Below are 25566 nucleotides of genomic sequence, written 5' to 3' on the forward strand. Positions count from 1 at the left end.
CGCTCAGGATAAACAAATTTTGAAAAGATTGATTTATTGTCAATAATATCTCTTGTGTTTTAATTTACATAATACACTGAAAATTACAATATTACATACATATTTTACACAATTAATTATTGTCGCAATAATGAATAACAAGCCAGATTGCACCGGCGTGTAACAATAAAGTAACCGGTGTGTAAAAATTATGCGCGACTATGCGTGTAGTACAGAGAGCGGACCTAGATTTAAAGTAAACAATCAAAAATGTGTCAAGATTAATTATTTGCTTGTGTATACAGACATGTAATTTCGTTTTTTTTTTTTTTTAAGATTATTAGAAAACATTTCTGAAATGTAGTGCTTATATTCTCGCAAAAAGCAATGAAAGGATTGCATAAATTACGAGTATTTGTCAAGATCGGTTTTGTTCACGTTTTAATTAATTTCTTTTTGCGATTCACGATGAGAAGAACTAATATAACGCGCGGTTTGGTACACCTGTGTATCTCTAAACATTCATATCTTTAATGTGCTCTCTTATATACAGGGTGGCCCAGCCTAATTGTGATACAATCCTTGGAAAGGGGCCACTCTGTATATAAATAAATATATGTATACATATATATTATTTATATATATATATGCATATATACATATATGCATCATTCCATAAACATTAATTATAATTATTCAAATATTCTATTGAGAAGCAATTTATCGTTCGATAGAAAAACTTAGAAAAAAAAGAATTGTTACAACCGAATCGCGATTAAAGTTCCATTAATTTTAATTAATGTTTATGGGAACCTTATTGGAGAATCAAACATCTGAACACGAAGATGTGATCGCGTATGCGCGTTATTATTATTTTAATGCCTAAAGTTATTTTGCACAACACGGAAGAGCAAATTCTTTGGATTCACGCACGTAACACTAATTATATGGTGGTATTCCTAACAATTTGTCACATTCAAGTAATATTATATATTATTGTCTGCTAAGTTTTAACACAGTGTCAAGCGTCTCAACGAGTAAAATATGTTAGGAAAAGCAACAGTCAATACGCAACGCGAAAAGAATTTTTCTTTCTGTGAACTTAATTATTTTGTTAAAAAAAAAAAAAAAAAGATTCTTTTCGGCGTTAGCGGAAACATAAAACATGTAAGAGCGTAAGGCTTATTGCGGCTAAATAGCACATTTAATTACTTAATTGCTAATAATGATAATAATCATAGCGTATCTTTGGTACTTCGTTTATAATTGTGTAAATATTGCATTACAATGCAATTACGTAATGTAACGGGTAACCTGAGTTTTCAGGTGAGAAGCGCGTTGAATAATGACTATAACACGTTCTATATTTCACAAACAAACACACAGAAGTAATAACAATGAGAACATTTTTCTTCGAGTCTCTACACTTGATTCGGTAATATCAAGCCATCGAAAAGCTTAGTAACACTTGCTGATCAATACACACAATACTCGCGATAATGAAATTCTCGTTTCTTTTAAACGTAATGTTACAAATTCTTTGAGAATTTCACATTTTTTTATACAATTTCCTTTTACTATTATATATAATTTACTATCATATATGTATGTGTGTACGTATATATATATATATGTCTATTTATTGTACTGTTGTACTACAACAAGTACGTTGAGTAAACATATTTTACTCATTCATAAACTTTCGTCGTTATTGTCAATTAATTGAGATTTCACAAACGTGTTCAATCGAAATACATAAAATTAATAATTATTTAATTACATATACCAGAAGATGTGTATACAAATCGAGTTATAAATATCAGTATGTGTACAGCATTATACATATACATATATATTACGTAAAATATATATATACATGTAGGAGTATATTGCAGAGTTTAAAGATGATTTTAAATTGTGTCAAATATTTGTGCCCGCTTTCAGAATGATAAGTATAATGTACTAATTAATTACAGAATTAACTAATTATTAAAACTTCTTGTGTTCATAAGTTTTTGGGTTCTTTAATATATAAAAGTTTGTTAAATCTAAATTATAAAGCTACGTTTGTATTAAATAAAATTGTTTTACATATAAATGTCACATATTTGCGTGTATGCGTATAATTAAAAACCTTTTTGTTAAAAATTAAAATCCTGTTAAACATTGCATAAGTATACAATAATCACACATTATTCTTACCACTCTGAATCAGAGATATGATATTCAATTTATGTCATCTGCATCTTTGTAACTCAATATATGTATTATTTTTCTTATTCTACGAATGTGTGTCTGTATTTTTAGAGTATTATTATTTATTTTTTTTTTAAATATTGTCAATTCTAATTTTCTTTCTTTTGCGGAACAATAAAATACCCTGATGCGAATTTTTCACAAAAATACAGAAGAATATTTTAACAGAACAATTTATAAATACGTTACATAATCTCGGATGAGTCATTAAACTTTCATTCTTGTATATATGCTTTCCACTTTCATCTTATAAATGCATTATATAAATGCGTTCAAAAAAATAATATTTTAACGGCAACTTTTTGTTCTCGAATTTTTTGCAAACACATAAACAAAAACATGAGAACTTTCTGCAGTCAAATATTCTCTTATTTGAACACGATATATATATATATATATGTATATATATCGTGTCGTTAAAATGTGCGAAAAGCAAATGCATATCTGTTATTTTGAACATATATAAAAGCTAATTGTCATAAATATCCGCAGGGTGTGCCGAAAACAATTAACGATCTCGCAATAACAACGATCGTTCGCAAAATACATTTTCTTAACATTTATAGTAAATTTTTTTTTTCAGTAAATTTGAATTTGTATTTTTTTTTTTTTTCTATCTCGGCTCACCCTTTTCTTCATCTAGTTATTGTCATAAATTATTACTGGAGCTATGCATATAAGTATTAGTGTACATTAGTATTATTGTTCGAACAGCATTGTATATTCTATATTTTTTATAGTAGTTTTATAGTACTTTTTTTTTAGATATTTTTCGAGTTTTCAAAGAAACTTCTTTGGCGTAATGAACAAAGTGACAAATAACGAACGGTCAAAAGTAAACAAACTATATAGTCACACTTTTCTCTCTAACAGGTATATAATATATATACACCTATATATTTAGTGTTTTACTTATGTATATAAATAACGATAAAATATATTAGTAAAATATCTTTTTTTAACACAACGTTATTATTTGCATACACGACAAGTCACGATTAGAAAATTATCGCAAATACAAAACCAAATAAGAGGCAAAGAATATATTTACATATGTCATGTGTTAGTGTGCTGTTTTCTTCTACATTTCACATGTAGTGTGAAATGTAAATTAAAAATAAAAAATTAAATAATTCGTTTTGCTTTCAAGCACATCGAGATAAAGTCCTGATGTAAAGCTTTTTTTCAGGTTTTTCAGAAAAATGTAATCATATTGCTGCTCAGATTTCATAATATACTTTTACCAACGTGCTTTTCCCAACGTTATTCCGAGAGAGACGACAAATTTCTCTCAGCGCAACGTTGACAGAACAGACGGTATAACGATTAGATGACAGTTATCACATGCGTATCATTAATTTCAAGTGTGTTGCAAGTATTTCCGACTTTCTATCACATTGTGTCTTTTTTTAAAACAGTGATGTGCACGCACATGCGGTCGATGCACCGCACGAAAAACTCCACGTTGCAGCATCATAACATACACACATGTTGTAATTAATACCAACCTTCTAATCGTGACTTGTTGTTATTCTACATTCTTACTAGTGCCAAAGTAAAACTGTTGTCATTCGCGTATATGGGATGTTTGCAGATAATACCCACATGTGCGATATTTTTCTTGTCGAAAATTGAAAACTTCATTTTTCTTACACAAAAATTGTATTAAATCACTATTAGTTTAAAATTGCGCTCAAAATTAATTATAATTATATTTAATTAACATGCTATCTGCGTTTAAACATGTGTTTGAACATCCCACGTATACGTAAATGTAATAACAAATTGATGAAAATCCTAAATAAACAATAAATAAACTCTAAATTCTTAGTGCTTTGTCAACATGTGCACGCAGAAGTCTTTAAACATTTTATTGTCGACATTGTAGCGCTGGAGTAACTTAACATTCCTAAAAGCGCGTTGTCTCGCAACACATAAATTGCAACCTTCTTTAATCATTTATCTTTAAATATCGATCACATCTCATACACATAATATATGTCATTTATTGTATGTATGTACATATACATACGTGTGTGTATTTCTAAATGTGTGCTTTATATAATTTATATTTTTATATTAACAAATGTATATAAATATGTGTAATAACGTGTAACGTACGATGTTATGTATATATAGTTTCATTATTGACGAGAGAATATGAGAGACGATATTTTGATGCATATATCGTTTATATGAGTTACACTGGGAGAGAGAAATATATAATTTTTTTTTTAAAAAAGTCTCGCATTATATATATATATATGTCTATATATATATAATATAAATTGACTAATTTTTTGCTCTTCCTCAGTCAACGGAAAGTCTAAACTACTCGATTCACGTAAGCTTGCACACGCACAGGGCGTTCAACAATGCTTGTACTACATTTGTAACCGTAGATATCATATTAAGTATTTTTTGCCTTACATAAATGTATATCAGATTAGATTTATTACCGGGCAATCGAATCGGTTAATTTCGGTTTTTTTTTTTCTAAAAATTTTGATATCATAGATACTCAAAAATAAAATTTCTGTACTTACAAGGAATGCAATAGACATGTGATTTGTTTATAGTCTTTAAAACTTTAATTACGCGATAAGTAAGATTTTATTATTTGCAGTTACAAGATTATATTTTTGTTTTAATTTGCTTATTACAATTAAAAAATGTACTTCTTGATTATTTACATTTTATTAAAGAAAATATTCTTTTTAATTTTCTACGAAAATACACACTTTTTATTTGATATTATTGCGCACATAAGAATATATATATATATATTTATATATATTCATCTCATAATATGTAAAAAATAAAATTGAAAGTAACCGACTCGAATACTCAGGTTTTCGGTTTTACTAAAGTTTACATTTTTTATGAGAGATATCCACAGGATAAGTTGTGTAATTCATTTTCCTGTACACACACATATATTCTTTTTTTTTGTAAATATCCGTCGTTTTGCGTTTGATCGTACATGCATGACCATGAAGAACATACATATATATGTAAATATATTATGATATATGTGTATACTTATATGTGTGTAAATATATGTATGTAAATACATTTTGTATAGACAATATATATATATGTATGTATATATATATATACATATATATATATATTTATATATATATATACATATTATATACTGCTTTTTATTCTTAATCGCGATTTTAATTTGTGTATATTCGTTCATATATCTGTCTATTTAAAATGACTTTTAAACTTTCAATTTGCTATACTTTCATTTATTACACTTTCATTTATTACACTCTATACTTTCAATTGTTTATACTTTCATTTGTTTTTGCTAACTTAAATTTCGAACGGTTATTGAAAACAAACTCGCGTAAAAATTGAAATTGCTATTTGTACGTGAATGCACAAATGGTTTATAATTAATTCTTTTTATCCGTCTTCCAAATAAGTTTTTGACTCTTTGCTTTTGTAAATACGAATAAAACGGTAATTAAATTGCTCTATAGTTTATCCTTTTCTATTTCACTCTGAGCTTTTTATGTGTATATATTCGCTACTATAATATTGTTATCGCAAATTTAATTGTACTATATTTGAATGTGCGTAAAGATATAAAGAGAACGCGTTGATTTTTTTTTTTTTTTTTTAATATATAAATTTAATTTTGACATGCGAGAGTTGTTATGTCAATTCGTAAACTCTCTTTATTGCTATTGTCACGCGTAATTAACTAATTGTAAGTAACGCAAAATTGGAAATACCTAAAAGTTTCAGCGATTGAGCTGATGTCGCGCGTATCGCGAGAAAGATTTTTCTTTTTACGCTTGCCGCTATTTTTCTCAAACCTTGCCGTTATTTATTGTCTGTGTAAAGAGAATTATTGTCTGCCAAGGTTTGAATTATTGTCGATTCAAGACATATGTATATCGATCTGCTCACTAGAACGAGACAACTTACAATTAATACTTTCGATAAGATAGGCGAAAATACTTTCAATAAGGACGAAAATTGTATATAACTATATACATCGTATATCTTTACAAACAATTCCAACATTTTGATAAGTTAATTAAAGAATTTTTTAGGCTTTCTTTATCTAGGCTACTATTGTTAATTGTGTATGATGTAAGATGCAGTTTCAAAAGGTGTTGATTGACCGTTTCTCATTTGTTGTTTTTTAGAAGTGAAAGTTGTTGAGGAATAAAGAATGAAGACATGCGAAAAGTTTTAAAACCTTGAAGCAATAAATAAGTTTTAGACACGTGACGAGTGACAGAACTTATTGTCGTTTTTTTGTTTACGTAAATATAAATAGAGAGATTCTCTCTTTTTTTTTATAAATATTATTAGCTTTACCCCACAGTGAGGTAAAAAATCTCTTCAGTGTCATTTCCAGAGTTAATTGAGTAATCATTCACAGCATCATTCTCTGCACTTTCAGGTATTACGCTCGACAGAAGAACTACAGAAAATTTTTTCTCTTTTTTTTTTTAACGTACTCCCAAAAAAAATTTTTTAACGTAAAAATGCACACTCGTTTTAATTATATTCTTGTGTGTGTGTGTGACTTATAGATTGCTAAATTATTGAGATATACGAAATTTTGTGTAGAACAGAGAGAGTATATATGGTCTTTCTCTCTCTTTCTCTATCTCTCTTTCTTCTCAGACATGCCATAATTATTAGTAATTAAACTCATTAATCATCTCTCTTTCTCTCTCTTTCTCTCGATTAATTGTATATTATTCTATTGCATTTTATTGTTTTGCTTGATAAGATTAAATCAAGCAAGACGTCGTTTTAGACGATTCAGCTTTAGTTAAATTTTTCTCTTACCAAGGAAACCAAAAAAGATATTATTTCTATCAATTTTCTTCTATCGTGACATGTCTGAGAAACCGATAGATTCTCTCATAGTTATGATACAAATGATCTACAACCTCGGAAAAGTAGTCCGCCATTCTCAAATCCGATCGCTCTATTCAGAAGTTGATTAGTCCCATTGCTCGTTTTGCGCGATATCGTGCATGTAATCGTCTGTTGCTGCTGGTTGCACGAGGCATGCGCTGACGTCGCTGACAAATGGATTTGTTGAATGGAATGGATTGTTGCTATTAGTCTCAATCGAACCGTAGCTTATCACGCTGGAAGGTTTGTTATCTTGTTGGGCGTACAAGTGATTCTCAGGTACTGCCTGTTCGTGGGTGCTCCAGTCATCGCTGACACCTCTATCCAGAGACGGTTGTTTCTGAAAATACGTTTAGTTTTTATTTTCAACGCACTAATCTTTATTTTATGATGTTATGTGTTTAGGAAAAATCTTTATTTTATATATAATTTTACATATTTGATGCTTTCGCGGTGTGTAGTATTAACATACAAAGATGTTTTTTCGGGTTTGAACCGCGTTAGTGTCATTTTCATACCGACGTTTTGTGAACATTACAGCAGCCTGATACTGCTCAGTATCAGGCTGCTCTTCAAACCCTGATGAAGTAAGCTGTAATGTTCACGAAACGTCGGTATAAAAATGACACTAACGCGGTTCAAACCCGAAAAAACATCTTTGTATGTTAATTTTATATATCTTTGTTTTATATATAAATATTTGCAACAGCGTTTGTGAAACACGATTTTATGAATATCCGAAAAAACCATCTTCAGGAATGATTTTATGAATAATTTATAAATACTTACTATAAATTCAGATTGCATGGTTTTCGGCGGAGATGGAACAGGTGGTTCTGTCTGGCTCAACTCGTCCATGGGATTCCAAGCTTTCTGTTCTTCCAGTTTAGGATCAGCCCACGGTTGTAACTCGCCGGAACAAAAGATGGCGTAAAATGTCACGCCAAAAATGTGAACACAAGCTGCTATGATGAAAACATTTCGCCAACTGTGCGCGTCCTAAACGAGAATATCAATTTATATATCTCGGTGATATTTACGTTAAGCACGCAAGTAAAAAACTAATTTCTCTTTTTATGTACCTTCTTCTCCGTAATATTATCTACAAAGAAAGGAACCAGAAGACCAGCGATAGTGCCGATCCCGTTGGACATGCCCATTAATATGCTAGCGTATCTGGGAGCAATGTCCAGATGATTGACATTGAAGCCAGAAATAGCAAAACCGCTACATGCAACACCGATCGCGAGAGCGACCGTAGCTGCAGTTCCATTTTTGGATGTTGTCGCGTGAGCCACCACCAAGAAGAAAAGCGCCTCCATACCAAAACCACCGCAGTTGAAAACCTTTCTGACATTCGTTGTCGACATGATGCCTCGTTTGCGAAGATGATCCGCCAACAAACCGCCACAGGGTACGATCATTGTCATCAGCAAGTGCGGAAGCGAACCAATGACTCCAGTCTATTTCAAATTAAAATCATCAAACGTATCAATGTAAAAAAAAAAAAAAAAAACAATTTTATAGAAAATTCACCGTTTATATCGATACTTACCTCAACGAGCGGCATGCCAAAGGACTCGTGCATGAAACGTGGTTGGAAGAGCACCAGTAAATAAAAATTCCACGATCTACAAAAATTCGCGACGATAATGGCGTATACGGGCATCGAGGTGAGAAACTTTCCCCACGGAGTCGTGGAAAGCGTCGGCACCGGCATTTGGGCTTGTCCCTGACCGAGCGAGTCCTCGATGTAACGCAGCTCGCGCATCGAAATGCATGGATGTTTCGACGGTTTTTCGAAGGCCATCCACAACCAGAACCCGTACCAAATTAAACCGCATACGCCTGCAACGTAATGTTCGAAGTCGCATTTGTCAAAACGTCACATCTTTATTTATTTTCTTGTCGCAGAAACAATTAATTTTCTTTGTCGCTTATTATGGTTTCATTTTTATAAGCGACAATATTATATTCAATTAATTATTAGGATTCAACTGTCTCTCACAAGCTGTCTTTATCAGCGCGCGATGTGTTAAAAGTACGACACCCCGAACATCTGTGATATCATATCCGTCGCACACTCGCCGCCATGCCGTCCAATAGATACAAGCGCGTACTGATATATACACTTCGCCAACTAGCACATATAGGAAACCTCATGCGTGCTTCGAGACGGGTGATGGGAAAACCCAATGTGCCCGCCATTGCGAGATGTGCAATTTCGTCACAAACTTCTCATTGGAGATGCCTGTGTTTTATACCACGAGGAGCCTCGAGGAGATTTGCACATTTGCCCGTAAGCAAGAGCTAATTCTGGCAAAAGTGAAAAAAAAAAAAAAAACCCACGTCTAGCTGACGTAAAAAGAAAATAAAACGAACATAAGTCAAGCAACATGTAAAAAACAAAGAAAGCAGATGCAAAGCGTAAACGTGACTCTCTTTATTTTAGTACACCAAAAAAATTTGTCACATTTCTTTATTTTCTTCTACAACGCGGAAGAAGAACTTGCTAATTTGTAGAAACTGTATCTTTTACCGTAAAAATAAAACGACGCTGTCCAACCAAACCAGGAGCTCAAATATCCGGATAGCGGCATGCCTATCACCATTGCGGCGTACGATCCGCAAAACGCTAACGTGGCCAAACGCGATCTTTCCAGAGGTGGTGCCCAATATTTCCAAATCCCGTGACACGCCGGATACGTAACACCCTGTTAAAGAAAATCGAAAGAAATCGATCGTAACTGAACGTATTGTCACGCAATAATAATCTTTCATACATAATTATTAAATATACTTTTTTTATTTGATTTCTCTGTTCAACTCACCTCGACTAATCCTTTCAATACTTGCACGCACATATCGACTATAGGATCCACTTTGAGCGCACCGGGCACGAGCAAATTTAAGAAGGCGGATATCGCGATAGCCGTACCGAAAATTTTATTTGCGGGATATAATGATGCAAGAAAACCACCAGGCACTTGAGTCACTAAATAGCCCCAAAAAAATGACGAATCAAGAGCGCTTTCCATGCCAACCGTCCAGTTGAACTTGAAAGTTTTGTTATCGCCCTCCGTGCTATTTTTCATCACCAACTTGGCCATGCCCATGTTACATCTCATGCCGAACGAGATAATAAATCCTAAAGAATACAATTGTGTACACGTATACAATTGTACAAGAATACACGTTTTTTTTTTACGTGTGCGATGTAGAAACGATAAATTTTTTTCCGACTCTTTTGATCGTTAGAAATTGCACATAACAATTATAAGAGCAAACGTGCTTTTTGATTTTTTCTTCTTACCTATGCAAGCCAATGTGGCGATGGTGTACCTCTTTGAAAGACACGGGCATTCTGGCATACAATAGGTATCGATATGTCGCAATGGTGGTCTTTCTGGTTCCGGAAGTGATTCCACCGAGGCATCTCTGTTGTATCCTTTTTCATCCACGAATCCTTTATTATCCTTACTACCCTGGTGCGAAGTATCTAATTCTTCGTAAGTGGGCCCAGTCCTTCTAAATCTACGCATACATGCCTACATTTGTCGTACGGTTTTCAACAAAAATTATCTTTTCTCACATACTCATTTCAATCATACTGTCCGTTTTTAAATAATTACTGTCTGTTTTTAAATTAGTGAAGGTTTTAGTTAAAATTATATTTTCTGCAGTAGATGTATTCTGTATATATATATATTGTGTGTACTTTATTAATATAATATATTACTCAGATAATTTCAGTTGCGCTTTAGTCTTGAAGGAGTCGAAGGCTACGAGACCCGCCGCTGCGAATCCGGACATTTTCCAATTATTGGGGTTGCTTCAGGATTTCGATGTTAATTGGCAGCCTCTAATGAAATACAACATTTACTCGTATTTATATGGTATCACAAATAAATCACATTAACTATATATAACATCATTATATATCATTTTTAAATAAGACCTAGAAAAAACGACGTAAATGTAATTAGCGCTCAGCGAATTACAAAATTATTTCAATGATAAAAAATATCAACGTTAAATTCGATGAGATTTTTAAGATAAGATATTGAAAGCAGTTTGGTATTTCATGAGCAAAATTTAATGTTGCCGAACATTTTTACAAAGTAATAACCGTTTTGTTACTGTGTCTCGTCGACGCGACTTCTTCTGTAAGTCCGCTATATCTGTATATAGGATATCTCTCTATAAAAGAGAGACGAAACGACACAGGGGAACTCGGGTTGGAGTGTTTATTTGGAGTGGCAGTCTCTCCACCCCTAATCTCCGAACTCTCGAGGGAGCGTCTTCGGAGGGTTGGAAGCTGTGAGAAGAAACGTATCACCGGCAGTACACCGAGATCACATTTTTCACTTAAAGTTCGTACGTGCATCTCCGCTAAACTGTAAAATCTTAATCTCAGATCGTTTTAATCAAAATGTGTACATTGAAAAAAAAAAAAAAGATATTAACATAGATTATAGCGTTCTTTCTAAGATGAAATCTTTACATCTACAAACTCTGCAATATACAACAATGAAAATAACAGAGATTATATGTATTTTATGCGCTTTCTTTTTATAAATTAGATACACACTTAATATATTTACTTTCAACTACGCTTTTTTAAATGTAATTTTATATTCGAGAAACTGAACTATCTTCTATCTCTTTTCTTCTTTCTCTCTCTCTCTCTCTCTCTCTCTCTCTCTCTCTCTCTCTCTTTCTCTCTCTCTCTCTCTCTCTTTCTGTCTTATAAGCATTTATATTATTTTATTTCTCACTAAGATAAAATCGCGACAATCATCGTGGACATTATAATCGTCATCGTTGACGTACGATGTAATAGGACGGTGTACAAAAATCGTTACGGGGGTGCTGCGCCGATCGTAAAGAGGCGCATCAAAGAACAATGGCTCCCAGGTATTAAAACGGCACGTGACAGACAAAAGGCACAAAATGCACAGCGTGTGTTAACGAATTGGGGTAGAATGATGAGTATGGGACATGCTGACTCAACTTAATGGACATGAGCGACGATCGACGAGCAAAGCTCTCCTATCGTGACTTTCACCTCATATATACGTGTGTGTAATATATAGTGTACGTGTAGACATTAAAAGATACAATGTAAATTTAAAGGCGCGCTTAAACGAGTGGTTTTTCCTTGTTCTTGAAAGAAAGAATGTATAATTTATTTGACTTTTTAGGGTCAAGATGTGTGAAAGAGATGACGCAAGTACTATTTTGTATTTTATACATACGTAGACGCAATATTAATCTCACAGATGAAGTAATTAGCAAATGACAAGCGAGTGATTGGGACAGAATTCATTTCTATTACGTCATAAAACGAGATTTGATTGAAGCTGGTTTGCAGAAACTCACTTTAGAGCTAATCGACGTAAGAATGGCGCAAACGTGGATTGAAATAGCCTCGCAGCCTCGGGCACTGGTATAAACCCAAGCCAAAATGAATTTATAATAACAATACAGAAAAGGTAATATTCGCGCGACCAGACTAATTAAGAGATTCAGTCCTCTCACAATTATCACTATTACAACATTCCACTTTGTGACAATTTCACATCGCGCAAGAGGAAAACACATAAAAATATATTGCCCGAAAAAATAAGAATTACACGAACGAAATCACCATTTTATTATTCGTTACACCACACACATCAGGATTTTTGAACTCAAAACTCTTCCAGCTGAAGCGAAAACCAAAGAATATTATCCTTTATAACAGAATGGCGAACGTCACTTGTTTTAAATTCTGTTCATTTCCAAGATCATAAAATCTTTCACATTTAAATTTAAATCAGAAAATTAAAAATAACACGAATTAAAATTTAACAGTCTGCACATATATCGATTATTGTATTATTTCTGTGTTATCGCTTTTAAGATTATACGATCGAATGCTAATAAAAACACATATTTTACAATTTGTGGCTCGAAATTTCAAAATCATCTTTCGTTACATTAGAAAGTTTACGAGTTTATCAGCATTTGTTATATCACTATTTGACATTTGGCAGAAGAGACTCCTCCGTTACCAAAAAGAAAAAAGATATGGAGGGAGAAGATCGTTCCTAGATTTAATTTGCTCGCGCGATCACATAAAAATCGTTATTTAGAATATTGCGTGTTCAGAAAAAAGATCGAAAATCGAAAAGCGCGATAATTAAAAAGACTTCGCGAAGACTCACCCATAGTTATGTCCAGATACAATTACTAGCGGAATGGATAACGCGCGAGGGTACACGACGGAGAACGTCGTCGACGTCGCCTGACGTCGACGACGACGACGGTGGCGATGGTGGCGACGGTCGTGTACGATGGTGGTGGTAGTGGTGTCAGCGGCGGCGGCGTCGGCGGCAACAAAGTTGACTTCTAGCCACGGCGTCAGCGCATCCCGGCTCCGAGACGCGATTGGGCTACCGGGCACGGCGCATCGATATCACCAGCCAATCGTTAGAGCTATACGACTCTTTAGATCGACCCCAGGCGGGGCTTCATATGCACTGTGACCGAAAGTTTTGCAACAACGAAAAACTAGCACGTTTGTATAAAAAAAATTACGTTATCACAACGTTAAGATAAAATTTATTTATCGAATAAAACGTGTGTCATCAGTAAGTCGGAATTTTATTGATTTATTTTGAGAGTGTCTCTGCTCTCTCTTTCTCTCTCTCTCTCTCTCTCTTTTCTCTCATCCTCCTGAGGGACCGCTAAAATAAGGCGATCAGAGGGTTGGATTTAGTTTCTGATGTGCGGAATCAAAACAAATTTTTATACATTGCGATGTATATCATGTATATTTTTCAAAGAACCAAGATATTGTTTAGTTTCAAAATTCGAGACGTAAGCCGATTATCGCACGAAAAAAAAATCATTAAATTAACCCTTATATAAAGGTATTTTTAACTTTAGTGTGTTTGTAATATCAACAATGAAGTTTTTTATTAATGAGATTTTTTATGAAAAAGCTTTTTAGTAAACAAAAGACATATGTTTATATGTAATTTTTTTACACAAATTAAATACATTTCATTTATTTAATTCTGTATATTTTTTCTATACGTGATATTATCGCAACAAACAAAGTTAGAATTGTGTGTACCTGCGTAAAATAAGAGTGCGGTGACAAGACGAATTATTTTTTTCAGGTCAATGATTTTATGACATCTTTTATTTCACTTAGTTTTATTCAATCAAATTCTATCAGAAAATAGAATAGCTATAAAAATTCCGAAATGCTTACATGCTACGCTAAAGAATTCTCCTTCGAACTCGACGACCGACTTGCATTGTTACAAACAGCGATTGGGGGTAGACACCCTTTTCCGGTGGTTGCCAGGAAATATCGATCTGCCCGGAGGGATGCTGCCTGTACTCAATGGTTTGTACGATACTTTATCTTCTCTTTGCCGACGGTACGTTCTAAATATGCAACACGAATTACTTACTACTGTTCTGCCATAATGTCTCTACGAAAATATAGCTTTATGATCTATAAAAAAAAAAAAAAAAAGGAATTAATTTTTCCTTCTTTACTGCGATCGAATATGTTACCGCTTGATTTCTGTTCTTCCGCATTTTTGAGCGTAGGAGTCAATAAATCACGAGACCGTAAAGCTTCGATTGAGCGGACGCTCCCTAAGACCTCACCGCTACCGGCAAATCCGCAAAATTTCGCTTTTTCGCACCTTTCTCCGCTTCGATTTCTGATAATTGACAGTGTCACATCCGAGGACTCGCTTGAAAACACGCAACCTTGTTTGCAGTAGTCGGAAGTTGAGAGAGAACACGAAGTTACACTGTAATTCTGTAAAATAAAAAAATAGAAAAATATATTGACTGATTTTTTTTGGAAAAACTGAATGATTTTTTCTCACATTTCCGAAAATATAAAACGTAACTTGCAGATCTCATGGAACCATAATATTTAATTTTTTTTTTCAAAAATTAAACTTCTGACTTTACATAAATATATCGTATATATATATTTTTCCTCTTTTCTTGATTTATTTATATTGGTTTTTTTTTATTTGTATTTCTTTTATTTCGAAAAGAGTGTACCTGTCTTCTGCGTTTTCCACGCGATTGTCTCATATATTCGGAAGATTCTTCGTTCTTCCACAAAGTTTTCCACATATTCGTCGTTTTGATTCGGTTACCGAACAATACTCTGTCCAGCTTCGTGTGAATCAAACGCTTTATTTTGCCGAGAGATCTGTCGACGGAATTGCGAAACTTGGTCAGCACAAATATCACTTGCGGTCGCGTGTCGTCAGCGTAATTATCATTTTGACACCTACAAGACGTCCTCCTGTGTTTCGTTGCTGCAAAAGAAGAATTCGCACGAAAAATATCACTCGACGAGGAGGTTGAGCGGCCGCGTTGACGAAACCTGAACGATTTTTGCAACCTGTGAGCAGTTTGCGATTTGTCTCGTTTGCGGCTTGTTGCGAATTCGCTCGCTGTCGAGTACGAAAACCGACGACACGACTGAGACGCCACGTACGTTGAATTGTTGTCCGCGTAAAAATCTTCCGTCGAAAAACCGTCGCTTAAATTCGCGTTCGAATAACATCCAAGTCTCTCCTTCAACGTGGGAAATCTCTTTTGTGATTGAACAAAATCTCGCGTTCCATCGCTGATATTAAAACCTATCTTATCGCAAATAGTTTGATTTTCTCTCTTTGTAACGTTCGAAAGAATGTCTCCGGTCGTGCAGCAACAAACGGCAGGATCTACTTTTTTATCGCATCTATCGTACGTCTTCACGACGGTAGAAATATTGTTTCTGTCATCGGATGCGAGACAAACCACGGATTGAGGACAACTTACGTCTACCGTGATTCCTTTCGACGATACTTTCAATTTTCTGGACGTTTGAATTGAAGTCGCTAACAAATTATTGTTGGACAACTTTGTCGTCATCCCGGAACAGTTTCCGGCATTTGTTGTCGCGTCGTCGTTACGAGACTCTCTTTTTTCAAAAACATCGTCGAAAATAATATCGGCGACTGTGATATTTAGAAAATTGTTAGCTAGACAAGACAAATCTGAGTCGCATTCAATTTCTACGTTTGTCGAATCAACGTCTTGCGGATCCGATTGTTGTTCATCGATTGCTTTGCTGTAGTTGTCCGAAAAGCAATTGCAATTTAATTCCACTAATTGCTTGTCGTTCTCGGAATGTTGTACAAACGACGCAATGCTGCTTGTAGCAGCAGCAAAATCTTCATTTTTCCGATTTAATTCCTCATCCGGTGAGCGGATCATCCAGTCGCGCTTATCGTCATCGTTTCTGATCTGCGGGGAATTGTCGAATTCCTCGTTGTCGGAGACACGGGCGTTATTTCTTTCCGACGTCAAGTTGCTTTTGCAAAACGTATTTTCTTTGGCAAGTGACGCGATCGAATTACTCGAGTCGTCAGGTGAATCTTCTTTCTCGACGGTGTTTTCGTCCAATTCGTTACTACGACACGAGACTGTGAGATCTTGCGTGCGTTCGGAATCGTTGTTCCGAACAATCACGCTCACAGTTACTTTCTCACTATTATTTTCCGTTTTACACTTCGACGTATTTACCATCACGTGAGATTTTACAAAAGCTTGACCCGAACAACAAGTGTCATTGGACACTTTACTGTTTTCGTTGATGCTCACAAGTGTGTTGCAAAAATTGTTATCGCCGTTTTTACATTCATTTTTACATTGTTCCGAACATCTCGTTTCGCTCGCTTTAACGCGTTTCGGATACGCGTCGCAATCACACGAAACAACAAAATTTCGCATCGCGCGTTTGTGTACATTTTGACAAATCGGCACTCTGGCAACGAACGGGCATTTGTCGGCAACTTTATCGATTTTTAATTTAAAGCTGATATATCCGGAACGTATATCGCAATAGAGGCGCGAACTCGTGTTCGTAAACTCGACGCTCAGTTTCTCAAGCACGTCGTTGAGACACGAGCAAAGATTGCGCACATCGGCTTGAAACTTTCGCTTTATCACTATCAGACAAGATTCGGAGAGCGACGGATCGGCTTCGAAAATTCGACCGATCAGGTCGCTCGGTTTGCAAGGTAAGCGTAAACGAGAAATTACGAGATTCGAAAGTGTTGAGCAACTGCAATCTTCCATGTGTAACTTGCGCATGACCAGTTTTAAACTCACTTTGTGACGCTGCTGTATCTTGTTCGACGTGATGTCGCAAGATGTTTTGCGCGAAATTTGTACTTTATCATCAACGTCGTCGTTACGCGACGACTCAGTTGCAAAGTGATTTGAATTTTGTCTCGATTCGTCAATCCGAACGGATGCTCGAACGGATTCCGACGACGTCGGTTGCTCGATCGTTTCTTTACGATCGTCATCGTTTTCCGTTGACGATTCGACGCGTCCAATCGGTTCTTTCGCGTCGCCGAGTGTCGTCGAATTCATACCAGAAGAGTTCGCTCCGATATCGGGACACCTGTCGAGTATAAAACTCGACAATTACAAATGTTCTCAAGTTAACGATAACATATGTGACTTTTTTCATACAAAACGTACGTAAACCAGTTGTGATCCGTTCGATTGTTTTCATTGTTGACAAAACCCGACACGTTTAAGCCTCTCGCGATATCGATTCCTATTGCATTCAATTCGCGGCAAATTTTGTCCAATCTGTGTCGCAAAATAATCGAATTCAGAAACGGACGGATCAAATCGTTCTTCACCGCGTGTTTCACGACTTCCCAACTGATCGCGTCGATATCACTATCGGTGGTTTCGTTTGGACAAGTTCCCCGCGTTCTTCCTATCGCTTTGACGAATTTCTTAAAACGCAAAAATTGCTCCTTCCAACCGGAATTCGTGCCGTACAGAAACTGTTCCAACAGTGAACGGAGTCTATGTTCCAGACTGGGTACGACGAACGCTCGAATTTTGTCGAGACAGAAATTGTAATTTTCCGAATCAATCGTTGTCGCATAACCGCATAAATTTGTCTGAAATAAACGATACCATTTTTTACACACGCGCGCATTACGATGTAAAAATACACACCGAGTATGTACATATGTATGAGAAATAGTTTAAGAGAGATAAGTGACTTTTATGCGTGTGTGCACGTGCCACAGAGTTTTCTTATTACCGACAATATCTGCCTGACTCTGGACAGCAAGTGGCTATTTTCCGTCATGACAAAGAAATAGTCAGTAAGATGAAAAAGAATTATATATAGCAAGTTCTCTCAGTTTCATTAAGTTACGAACTGAGATATCACTTTTTCGATCACGCGTGTTCTACATGTTTGACAACATATTCACAACCTAAAAATATACCGACATCATCCTTCGTGTGTGTGTGCGATATCTCTCTTCTGAACATAGACATAAATGAAATTTCCTCCTCTTTTCCACACGTTTTCTACGTTTACAAAAAAGAAAATATAACTGAGAGAGAGATAGACATATACACCCAATAATTACACGTCCTGCATATATGTATACAAAAAAACTGTTTGCACTTTTTCACATAAACCGCGGATCCAAAGATCGTACTTGTATGTGAATGATGCTGCAGCGCGCAAGCTAGGGAGAATGGCATCTTACCCTCTTGGCATCAGTCCGTAATGAGTTACGACGAAATACAAAAGCTTTTGGTTGGAGAGGGAGAGAAAGAGACATCGAGAGATCGTGAAGGAGATGGTGTACGTGCGACGAAGAGATCATTCGAAATTCTGCGGTACAGTACGAGATAACTGTAATCCATTCACGTACGACGGCCTCGCGAGGAAGATCAATACTTGTGACGCGGTGAGATAGAACGTAACAGCCCCACGCCGACTATGCACGCGGCGTATACGTGTATTACTTAACGTCAATTGACGAAAAAGAGCAATTTCGATATATATATATATATATATATATATGTTCACTTACAAATATATCTCCCTAATTTCTTCTTTGTTTTATTAATCCAGTTGTAAAATACAAAAACAGATAATAAAGTAACGCTTTTTTTTTTATCATTGAGATTATTACTTCTTAAAGAATGTATCAAATTTATACTATATTGAAGTTTTTCGAATGATATCGTGAGAAACAGTTTTCGCAAATCTTTTCTAAGTAAGTTTTTGCAGTGTATCAACGCAATAAACGCAATTCAAATTAGAACGAGAGCATAATTTAATTCTGAAAATTGAGTTACCGGTTTTAGTGCGCGACAATAACTAATGGACGCGTTTACACACAACCGTAACGACGGGGGGAAGAATCTTTTGATCTTCCATTTCTCTCGTATCTGTCCATCCCCTCCTCTCACGGTTACACTTCGCATTTTAACCCTCCTGTATAACCGATGCGCTTAATATAAGCGTCAAGCTTGACAAACAACGCCGTTATTTTAGTTTTTTTTTTTTTTTTGTGCAAAACCTTGTAAAAATGTAAATTTTTTTATTTTGCTCCATTTTATGTATAGCAGAGAAGGAAAACGTTGAGATATTATTTTTGTAAGTAACTTTAATAAAGTTGAGCGACATGTGTGTGCGTTTCTTCATTACTAAAAGTTTGTTCGTTACTTTGACACTTATGCTTTTGAATTACTTTTATAAAGGATGTTGAACGCAAGATTCGACGGCAGATCGGCAGCAGAAATCGAGCGGATCTGCGAATCAAATCTGCATTCGACAAATCTACTACGTTTTGATGTTGCGGACAAAATCTGTTTTCAACAGATTTGACTACATATATTAGAACATATGTATTATATATTAATCCTGAATTAAACCATTTTTTAAAATATTTTCTGAGATTTTAATTATTTGTTTCACCTTCACAGCGACAATTGTCGAAACAAATTTGATTCTTTTAATTTCTTTTGAATCATTTTTTCATTTTATATAAGTAAATCTTTACAATTGGTGCACACACACATTCACATACACACACATATGCACAAGTGCTTTCCTGTAGAATTGAAAAAAACATATATAGGTCATATTTATTATATTTATCAGTACTCTACATCTACTGGAAGACTCTTTCATTTTTCGAACCGCACATCAACGCACATTTGGTCATCGTAGAAATGTGACCTTTGGCATCGGGGCTCGATTTTACAAATGTGGGTGAGAATCGCTCGTAGGCGTCGAGGGGAAAACGGAAAGGGTGATGGTGGAAAATAGAGTGCAAATCAATACTCTGGTACTAGCGTGGACCGCTAATGGCGCTCGTCGTCGACGAAGAAGAGGAACGCGTGTTCGCGAACTGACGTAAACCGGTCGTCTTCTCGATATCTTCTCGAGAGTATCGTGTCGTCGATTTTATTAGTCGCGGTGAGTTTATCACGAAAAACCGAAGTTTGATACCGTACATCACTCTATAATTAGAAAAATTTTGAATACAAGAGATAATATTGCTCAATGTATATATAAATAATAATTAGACAATAATGTTCTTTAAAACAACAGAGTCGCAATATGTTACAACACAATAATGAGCATTAGAACGCGATTATATCATTAAAATCTCTTCGACATGTGTTGTGTCTCAAAAAAAAAGATAAGGGATCACAAAATGTAAATAATACAGGAGTTCTTGTGTTATTATTTTACAGGTGAAAACAGTACATCTGCTTACCGTACGCATCATGTTGTGCTACATATTAGTCGTCTCTATTGCCGTTGCTACACGGGCGAATGTTTATCTGCCGTCGATTAAGGTGATTGGAATACGCATAATATGAATAATTAGATTCCATGTGTATTCATTTTCATTAGTTTTGTAAAGCATGTATATATACAGGGTGTCCGACAATTACTTTAACATCTCTCGTAGGCAGATAGAAGGAGTAAAACTGAGTCGAGAAGTCTTGAACCATTTTTTTCTATTACATATAATAAAAGAATAATTATTAAAGTAATTGTCGGACACCCTGTATATATATATATATATATATATAATTTCAAAGAGCACATGTAATTCATAATTTTTTGTTCGATTGCGCTCAGGAAGAACATTTATTGACCGACACTCTGTTCCGAGAGTTAGTTAATCAGATGGGGAACGAACTTGCTAACGCGGATTCTTACTTGGAATATTCGGAAAAGGACAAAGAATTTCCGATAGAGTTGTCAGCCGACTACGACGGCATGGACACGCTTAATCCGAATCCGAGTATACGGGATCAGGAGTATCTCCAACACAGCACGCTGTGGGGAGGGAATCGTCAAAATATTGATAATAACAATAATAAGAATATAAACAAAGGCAATGACAAGCATAAGATTTATGTGAACGGAAACGCGAAGGGAAACAAGGATGAAAAAACGGATAATCCTTTGCCAGCTTATTGCACTCCTCCAAATCCGTGCCCGGTTGGATATACGAGTAAGCTAACGCAACATTTAAGTTAACAATAGCAATAGATAATAGTAATGATAATTGTTAAATCACATTTTATATATAAAAAAAACGACATGTGAAATTCGAGGATAATATTTTTAGTTGTATTTTTGCAGGTGAGAACAATTGTCTCACCGAGTTTGAAAACACGGCTGCGTTCAGTCGTGATTATCAAAGCGCGCAAGATTGCATGTGCGACACCGAACACATGTTATCGTGCTCCACCAATTCCGGAATCAGCAACAATTTGCCAAATACGCACGTTTCGAACTCCGATTTCGATCCGTTCGTCGACATGCAGGTATAATGAAATATATCATTTTTTTTTTTTTGCTGCAAAAAGAAGTTAATTCTGTAAATATATCCGAAATTACGAATTTATTTTATATCTCGTTTTACTTTTTAGGAAGAGAATCCATTCTTCCGAGGAGAGAAATTGCCAATAGCCGCAAAGAAGGGCATACATGTGATCGATTAAAGACTGCAAAAGGGAACATTTGAAAGATAAATAAAAATTAATCTACAGAGAATATATTATACTTCGCTAATTAAATTATAAAATTCTCCAGACCGATACCAATCGAAAATAGGTTTGTTTTACATGTTTAATAAAACAAAACACGCGTTTGCACAGTAAATTAAGACAGTAAGATTTTCCGAATCCGAAACTAAAAATGTGTGTAAATCAAGATTATCAGTGAATATTGAAAATCTCTTTAAATATCTATTTTACACACGGAGTCGCTAATAGAGATAATTGTTAGATACGTGTATATTTTAACAATATAAAATGTTTACACGACATTGTCCACACTTTGTGAGATAGCAACAATTTCTGTACACGTTTGTATTTTATTCTTTTAATCCTCAGAAAAGCAGCGATGCTATGTAAGATTTGTCAAAGTCTAAAAAAAAGTGTATCTTTTGCTTATACAACATTCTTTATATAAATTCCCTGTGATGATTGAGTACTCCATTACCACGTTACATATCTATGATATATATAATTTTTAGTAGTGATTAAGAAAACAAAATTATTATAAAGATGTTGACATCGATGTGTATACTTTAAATAATTCTATCAAAACTGTGTACTTACGCAACATATTTAATTGTTTTCAATTATATTTTATTTTGGTATAACATACGTATATTAATATTTATTTTGTCCTTACATGAGATCCAATATATACATATTTAAAACCTAATATATATATACATGTGTATATATAACGCGTTCATTTTCAATTGTAAAAAGTAATGCATTATACTGATTATTATTACATGATCCTTAATAATGTTATGTACATATATTTTACATAGTCTTATACAAATTTCGCTATTTCGATATCAAATTCTTTTTTTTATATACATGAATAAATTGTGATTCTTACATGCACACATAAGTAGTAAAAACCAAAAATTTGTGTTTGCATATATTAGAATATTTATATTTACATCTTTTTATTTATATATTGTACAAAATTTTCTGACATAATTAGTCTATAATACATGCATACACATTTGTGCAAACCATATAATATTATTGTTTTCGAAAGCTCTTTAATGCCGGATATATATTATTCAGTGCATCTTGCAGTTCAGTTCTATTTTTCGCTCCTGAAATATATCAAAAATAAATAATATTATGTTTCTAAAATTATTAAGTACAATTTCTATAGTGCCTGCCTATAAATACCTGTTAGTACAATTTTGCCATTTACAAATATCAATAACACAACTCTAGGTTTTACCATTCTGTAAGTCAAGCCTGGATACAATTCTGGTTCGTAACTTGTAAACTGACCATGCATATGATTCAGATTTTCTAGTTTAATTGGAAATTTTAAATCATATGTTGCAACTATATTTTGTATCTTAAAATTTGAAAATTTTACCTAAAAGAATATAAAAAACATTTCTCAGTTAAGATAAAAAAAGTGAGTTACAATTATTTCTTGTTGAGAATAAATGTTGTTTACAGGGAATCCAAGCTTGTAAATTATCCTGGCAAATTTTTTTGCTGCCAACAGTGAATCATCTTCACTTCTTGCGCCAGTACATACTACTTTGCCTGAGCGAAAAATTAATGCTGTTGCTCTAGGATTTTGTATTCTCATTATTAAACCAGTAAATCTAGCTGGATTGTATTCTGAATTTCGTGTTCTAACATTGATATACATGAGTTTCAATTCTGTTTGGAGATTAACTGTGGAAACCACATTTCTATAAAAAAATAACTTCAAGTTTGATACCAACAGTGAACGCAGAATTCCTATGCAATAAATTTGTAAAACAAAACCATAATTTTTTAAAGCAACCGAGGATTTTAAAACTCACTGTAGGGTAGGCTCTAACACTTCTGAGGTACTATTAATTGGTGCTATCGGACACATCGTTGATTGCGGATTGACATTTTGCGATGTGCTCGGTCTCGGTACACTGGTCTGTAAAAGCCGAAGTTTATTTTAAGCATCTAGAGAAAACATTTAATTTTTATGGTATAAGTACTTCTAAATATTTCAGTATTTTATAACACATACCGACAACGGCGGAGCCATGGATCCATCTTCGCTTGCATTTTTAGCAGGACTATTAAGTAATCTCTTTAATTCGTTACCTTCGTAAGAACTTTGCGTCATTTTATGCAAAATTAGTGATGAACAAACATCAACCAGCCCAATGTTGAATCGGCTCAGTGGCCATGTGCAAACATCACAAAAATTGAACTAAAGCCACATACACAGTTAATAGATGATTGGTTTGATGCTGTTGTAGCTCAGTGAACCCTTAAGCTGGTCCATACGCCATTCGGTGTCTATATTGGAATGACCCATAAAAAAATGTGTAATCACTATTCGGCCCCGTAAAAAAGCGCATATCCACGAGTGGTACACATTGGAACTACGCAGCCAGTCCATGTCGGTGCGCTATGTCCACAGCGTGCGGTTCTATTCTGTGCTATGTGCACGAGTTTAAATGGTCACTTTCTTTAAATGTGTGTGTATATATTAGAGAGCGTGAATTTGATTTTTTTTGAAATTTAAAATGACCGATCTCGTGATGAGAAGATGAGAAAGGAAAACAGAAAAGGATAAGAAAAACCATTGCAACTTTTCGTACAACATAAATGTGATATACTAGAAGAGATGTGATAGTCAAGAAAAGAATCTTATTTTAGCGAGCAGCATCAGAATTCGTAGAGTGTACTCAGGTACCATCTCCTTTATCATCATTTGCTGCTATTTGCTTTTATTTTTTTACAAACGCTACATATATACATATAGTTACATTACAAAGTAAAAAAAATAAAATAAGTACATTATTTAAAATTGGTTCGACGGCACACAAATATATGTGTGTCTGAAAAGTTGCATTTTCAAAAAATATATCTTTTACCGGTTTATTACAATTTATCAGAGTGTGTTACAATTTTTGAGTTTTACAATTTTACAAGTATTTTACATATATCTCGATACAATAAAGTAAATACATAATAAATACGAACCACACATGGCAATATTTCTAGCAAAATTACACTTATTGTATGCTATACTTCATCGCACACATTAAATTCTCGATATAAATTTCATTTACTTATGCTTTACAATTCGAATTCTTATTATTGAAGTCTTATATATAGTTTTTACATACAATAAATGTAACCTTATCTTACATAAACGAAACTTAATCTTACATTTACATGCATATGCAGTGATTCATATTAATCAGTGCATTTGCAATTTTCCTAATTTTTAAACCTGCTATATCCTACCCTAAACATCTATCTTAAACATTACTAGCCTTGTTAATCAGGATTAAGGCTGCATGGCACATGCCTTGATCCTAATCTTACATGTTNATTCCTACCTATATCCGCGGTCTAGTACATTTTCTACCTACTCGATTACAAAAATTTCCTACCTACCCGGTCTAACATATTTTCTACAAGCGTTTGTAGATCCCTACCTACATTGTTTTAGAAAGATTTAAAACCTATCAATATCGTAGATCCCTACCTACATATTTT

The 25566-nt window shown here is 34.4% G+C and overlaps 4 protein-coding genes across 6 annotated transcripts; 1 reads left to right on the forward strand and 3 right to left on the reverse strand.

The window, feature by feature from the left end:
* Window positions 1-5401: 5401 nt before the first annotated feature.
* On the reverse strand, window positions 5402-13433 carry LOC109861573 (vesicular glutamate transporter 1-like). 2 transcript variants are annotated; one of them, XM_020441272.1, is made up of 9 exons: window positions 13344-13433; window positions 10874-10996; window positions 10448-10668; window positions 9966-10282; window positions 9674-9848; window positions 8690-8982; window positions 8217-8597; window positions 7924-8133; window positions 5402-7474 (listed from the first exon to the last, which is right to left on the reverse strand). In XM_020441272.1, exons 2-9 carry the CDS (start codon window positions 10945-10947, stop codon window positions 7220-7222), a joined length of 1926 nt encoding a protein of 641 aa, XP_020296861.1. In that variant the 5' UTR covers window positions 10948-10996; window positions 13344-13433; the 3' UTR covers window positions 5402-7219. The 2 variants fall into 2 exon arrangements, with proteins under 2 accessions (XP_020296861.1, XP_020296862.1); XM_020441273.1 differs by lacking the exon at window positions 13344-13433 and adding an exon at window positions 11264-11672.
* Window positions 13434-14392: 959 nt separating this feature from the next.
* LOC109861574 lies at window positions 14393-18225 on the reverse strand. 2 transcript variants are annotated; one of them, XM_020441275.1, is made up of 3 exons: window positions 15217-18225; window positions 14710-14962; window positions 14393-14577 (listed from the first exon to the last, which is right to left on the reverse strand). In XM_020441275.1, exons 1-3 carry the CDS (start codon window positions 17587-17589, stop codon window positions 14531-14533), a joined length of 2673 nt encoding a protein of 890 aa, XP_020296864.1. In that variant the 5' UTR covers window positions 17590-18225; the 3' UTR covers window positions 14393-14530. The 2 variants fall into 2 exon arrangements, with proteins under 2 accessions (XP_020296864.1, XP_020296863.1); XM_020441274.1 differs by having other exon boundaries at window positions 14393-14962.
* Window positions 18226-20376: 2151 nt separating this feature from the next.
* LOC109861575 lies at window positions 20377-22683 on the forward strand. The gene is made up of 5 exons (XM_020441277.1): window positions 20377-20467; window positions 20749-20853; window positions 21143-21521; window positions 21653-21837; window positions 21943-22683. The coding sequence occupies exons 2-5, from the start codon at window positions 20782-20784 to the stop codon at window positions 22012-22014; spliced, it is 708 nt and encodes a 235-aa protein (XP_020296866.1). The 5' UTR covers window positions 20377-20467; window positions 20749-20781; the 3' UTR covers window positions 22015-22683.
* Window positions 22684-22799: 116 nt separating this feature from the next.
* Window positions 22800-24330, reverse strand: LOC109861571 (TATA-box-binding protein). Its single transcript, XM_020441271.1, has 5 exons — window positions 24080-24330; window positions 23877-23983; window positions 23519-23762; window positions 23236-23434; window positions 22800-23156 (listed from the first exon to the last, which is right to left on the reverse strand). The coding sequence occupies exons 1-5, from the start codon at window positions 24176-24178 to the stop codon at window positions 23080-23082; spliced, it is 726 nt and encodes a 241-aa protein (XP_020296860.1). The 5' UTR covers window positions 24179-24330; the 3' UTR covers window positions 22800-23079.
* Window positions 24331-25566: the final 1236 nt, after the last annotated feature.

The sequence above is a fragment of the Pseudomyrmex gracilis genome, unplaced genomic scaffold (assembly GCF_002006095.1).
Source record: "Pseudomyrmex gracilis isolate BER0280 unplaced genomic scaffold, ASM200609v1 scaffold_842, whole genome shotgun sequence".
Classification (NCBI taxonomy): Eukaryota; Metazoa; Arthropoda; class Insecta; order Hymenoptera; family Formicidae; genus Pseudomyrmex; species Pseudomyrmex gracilis.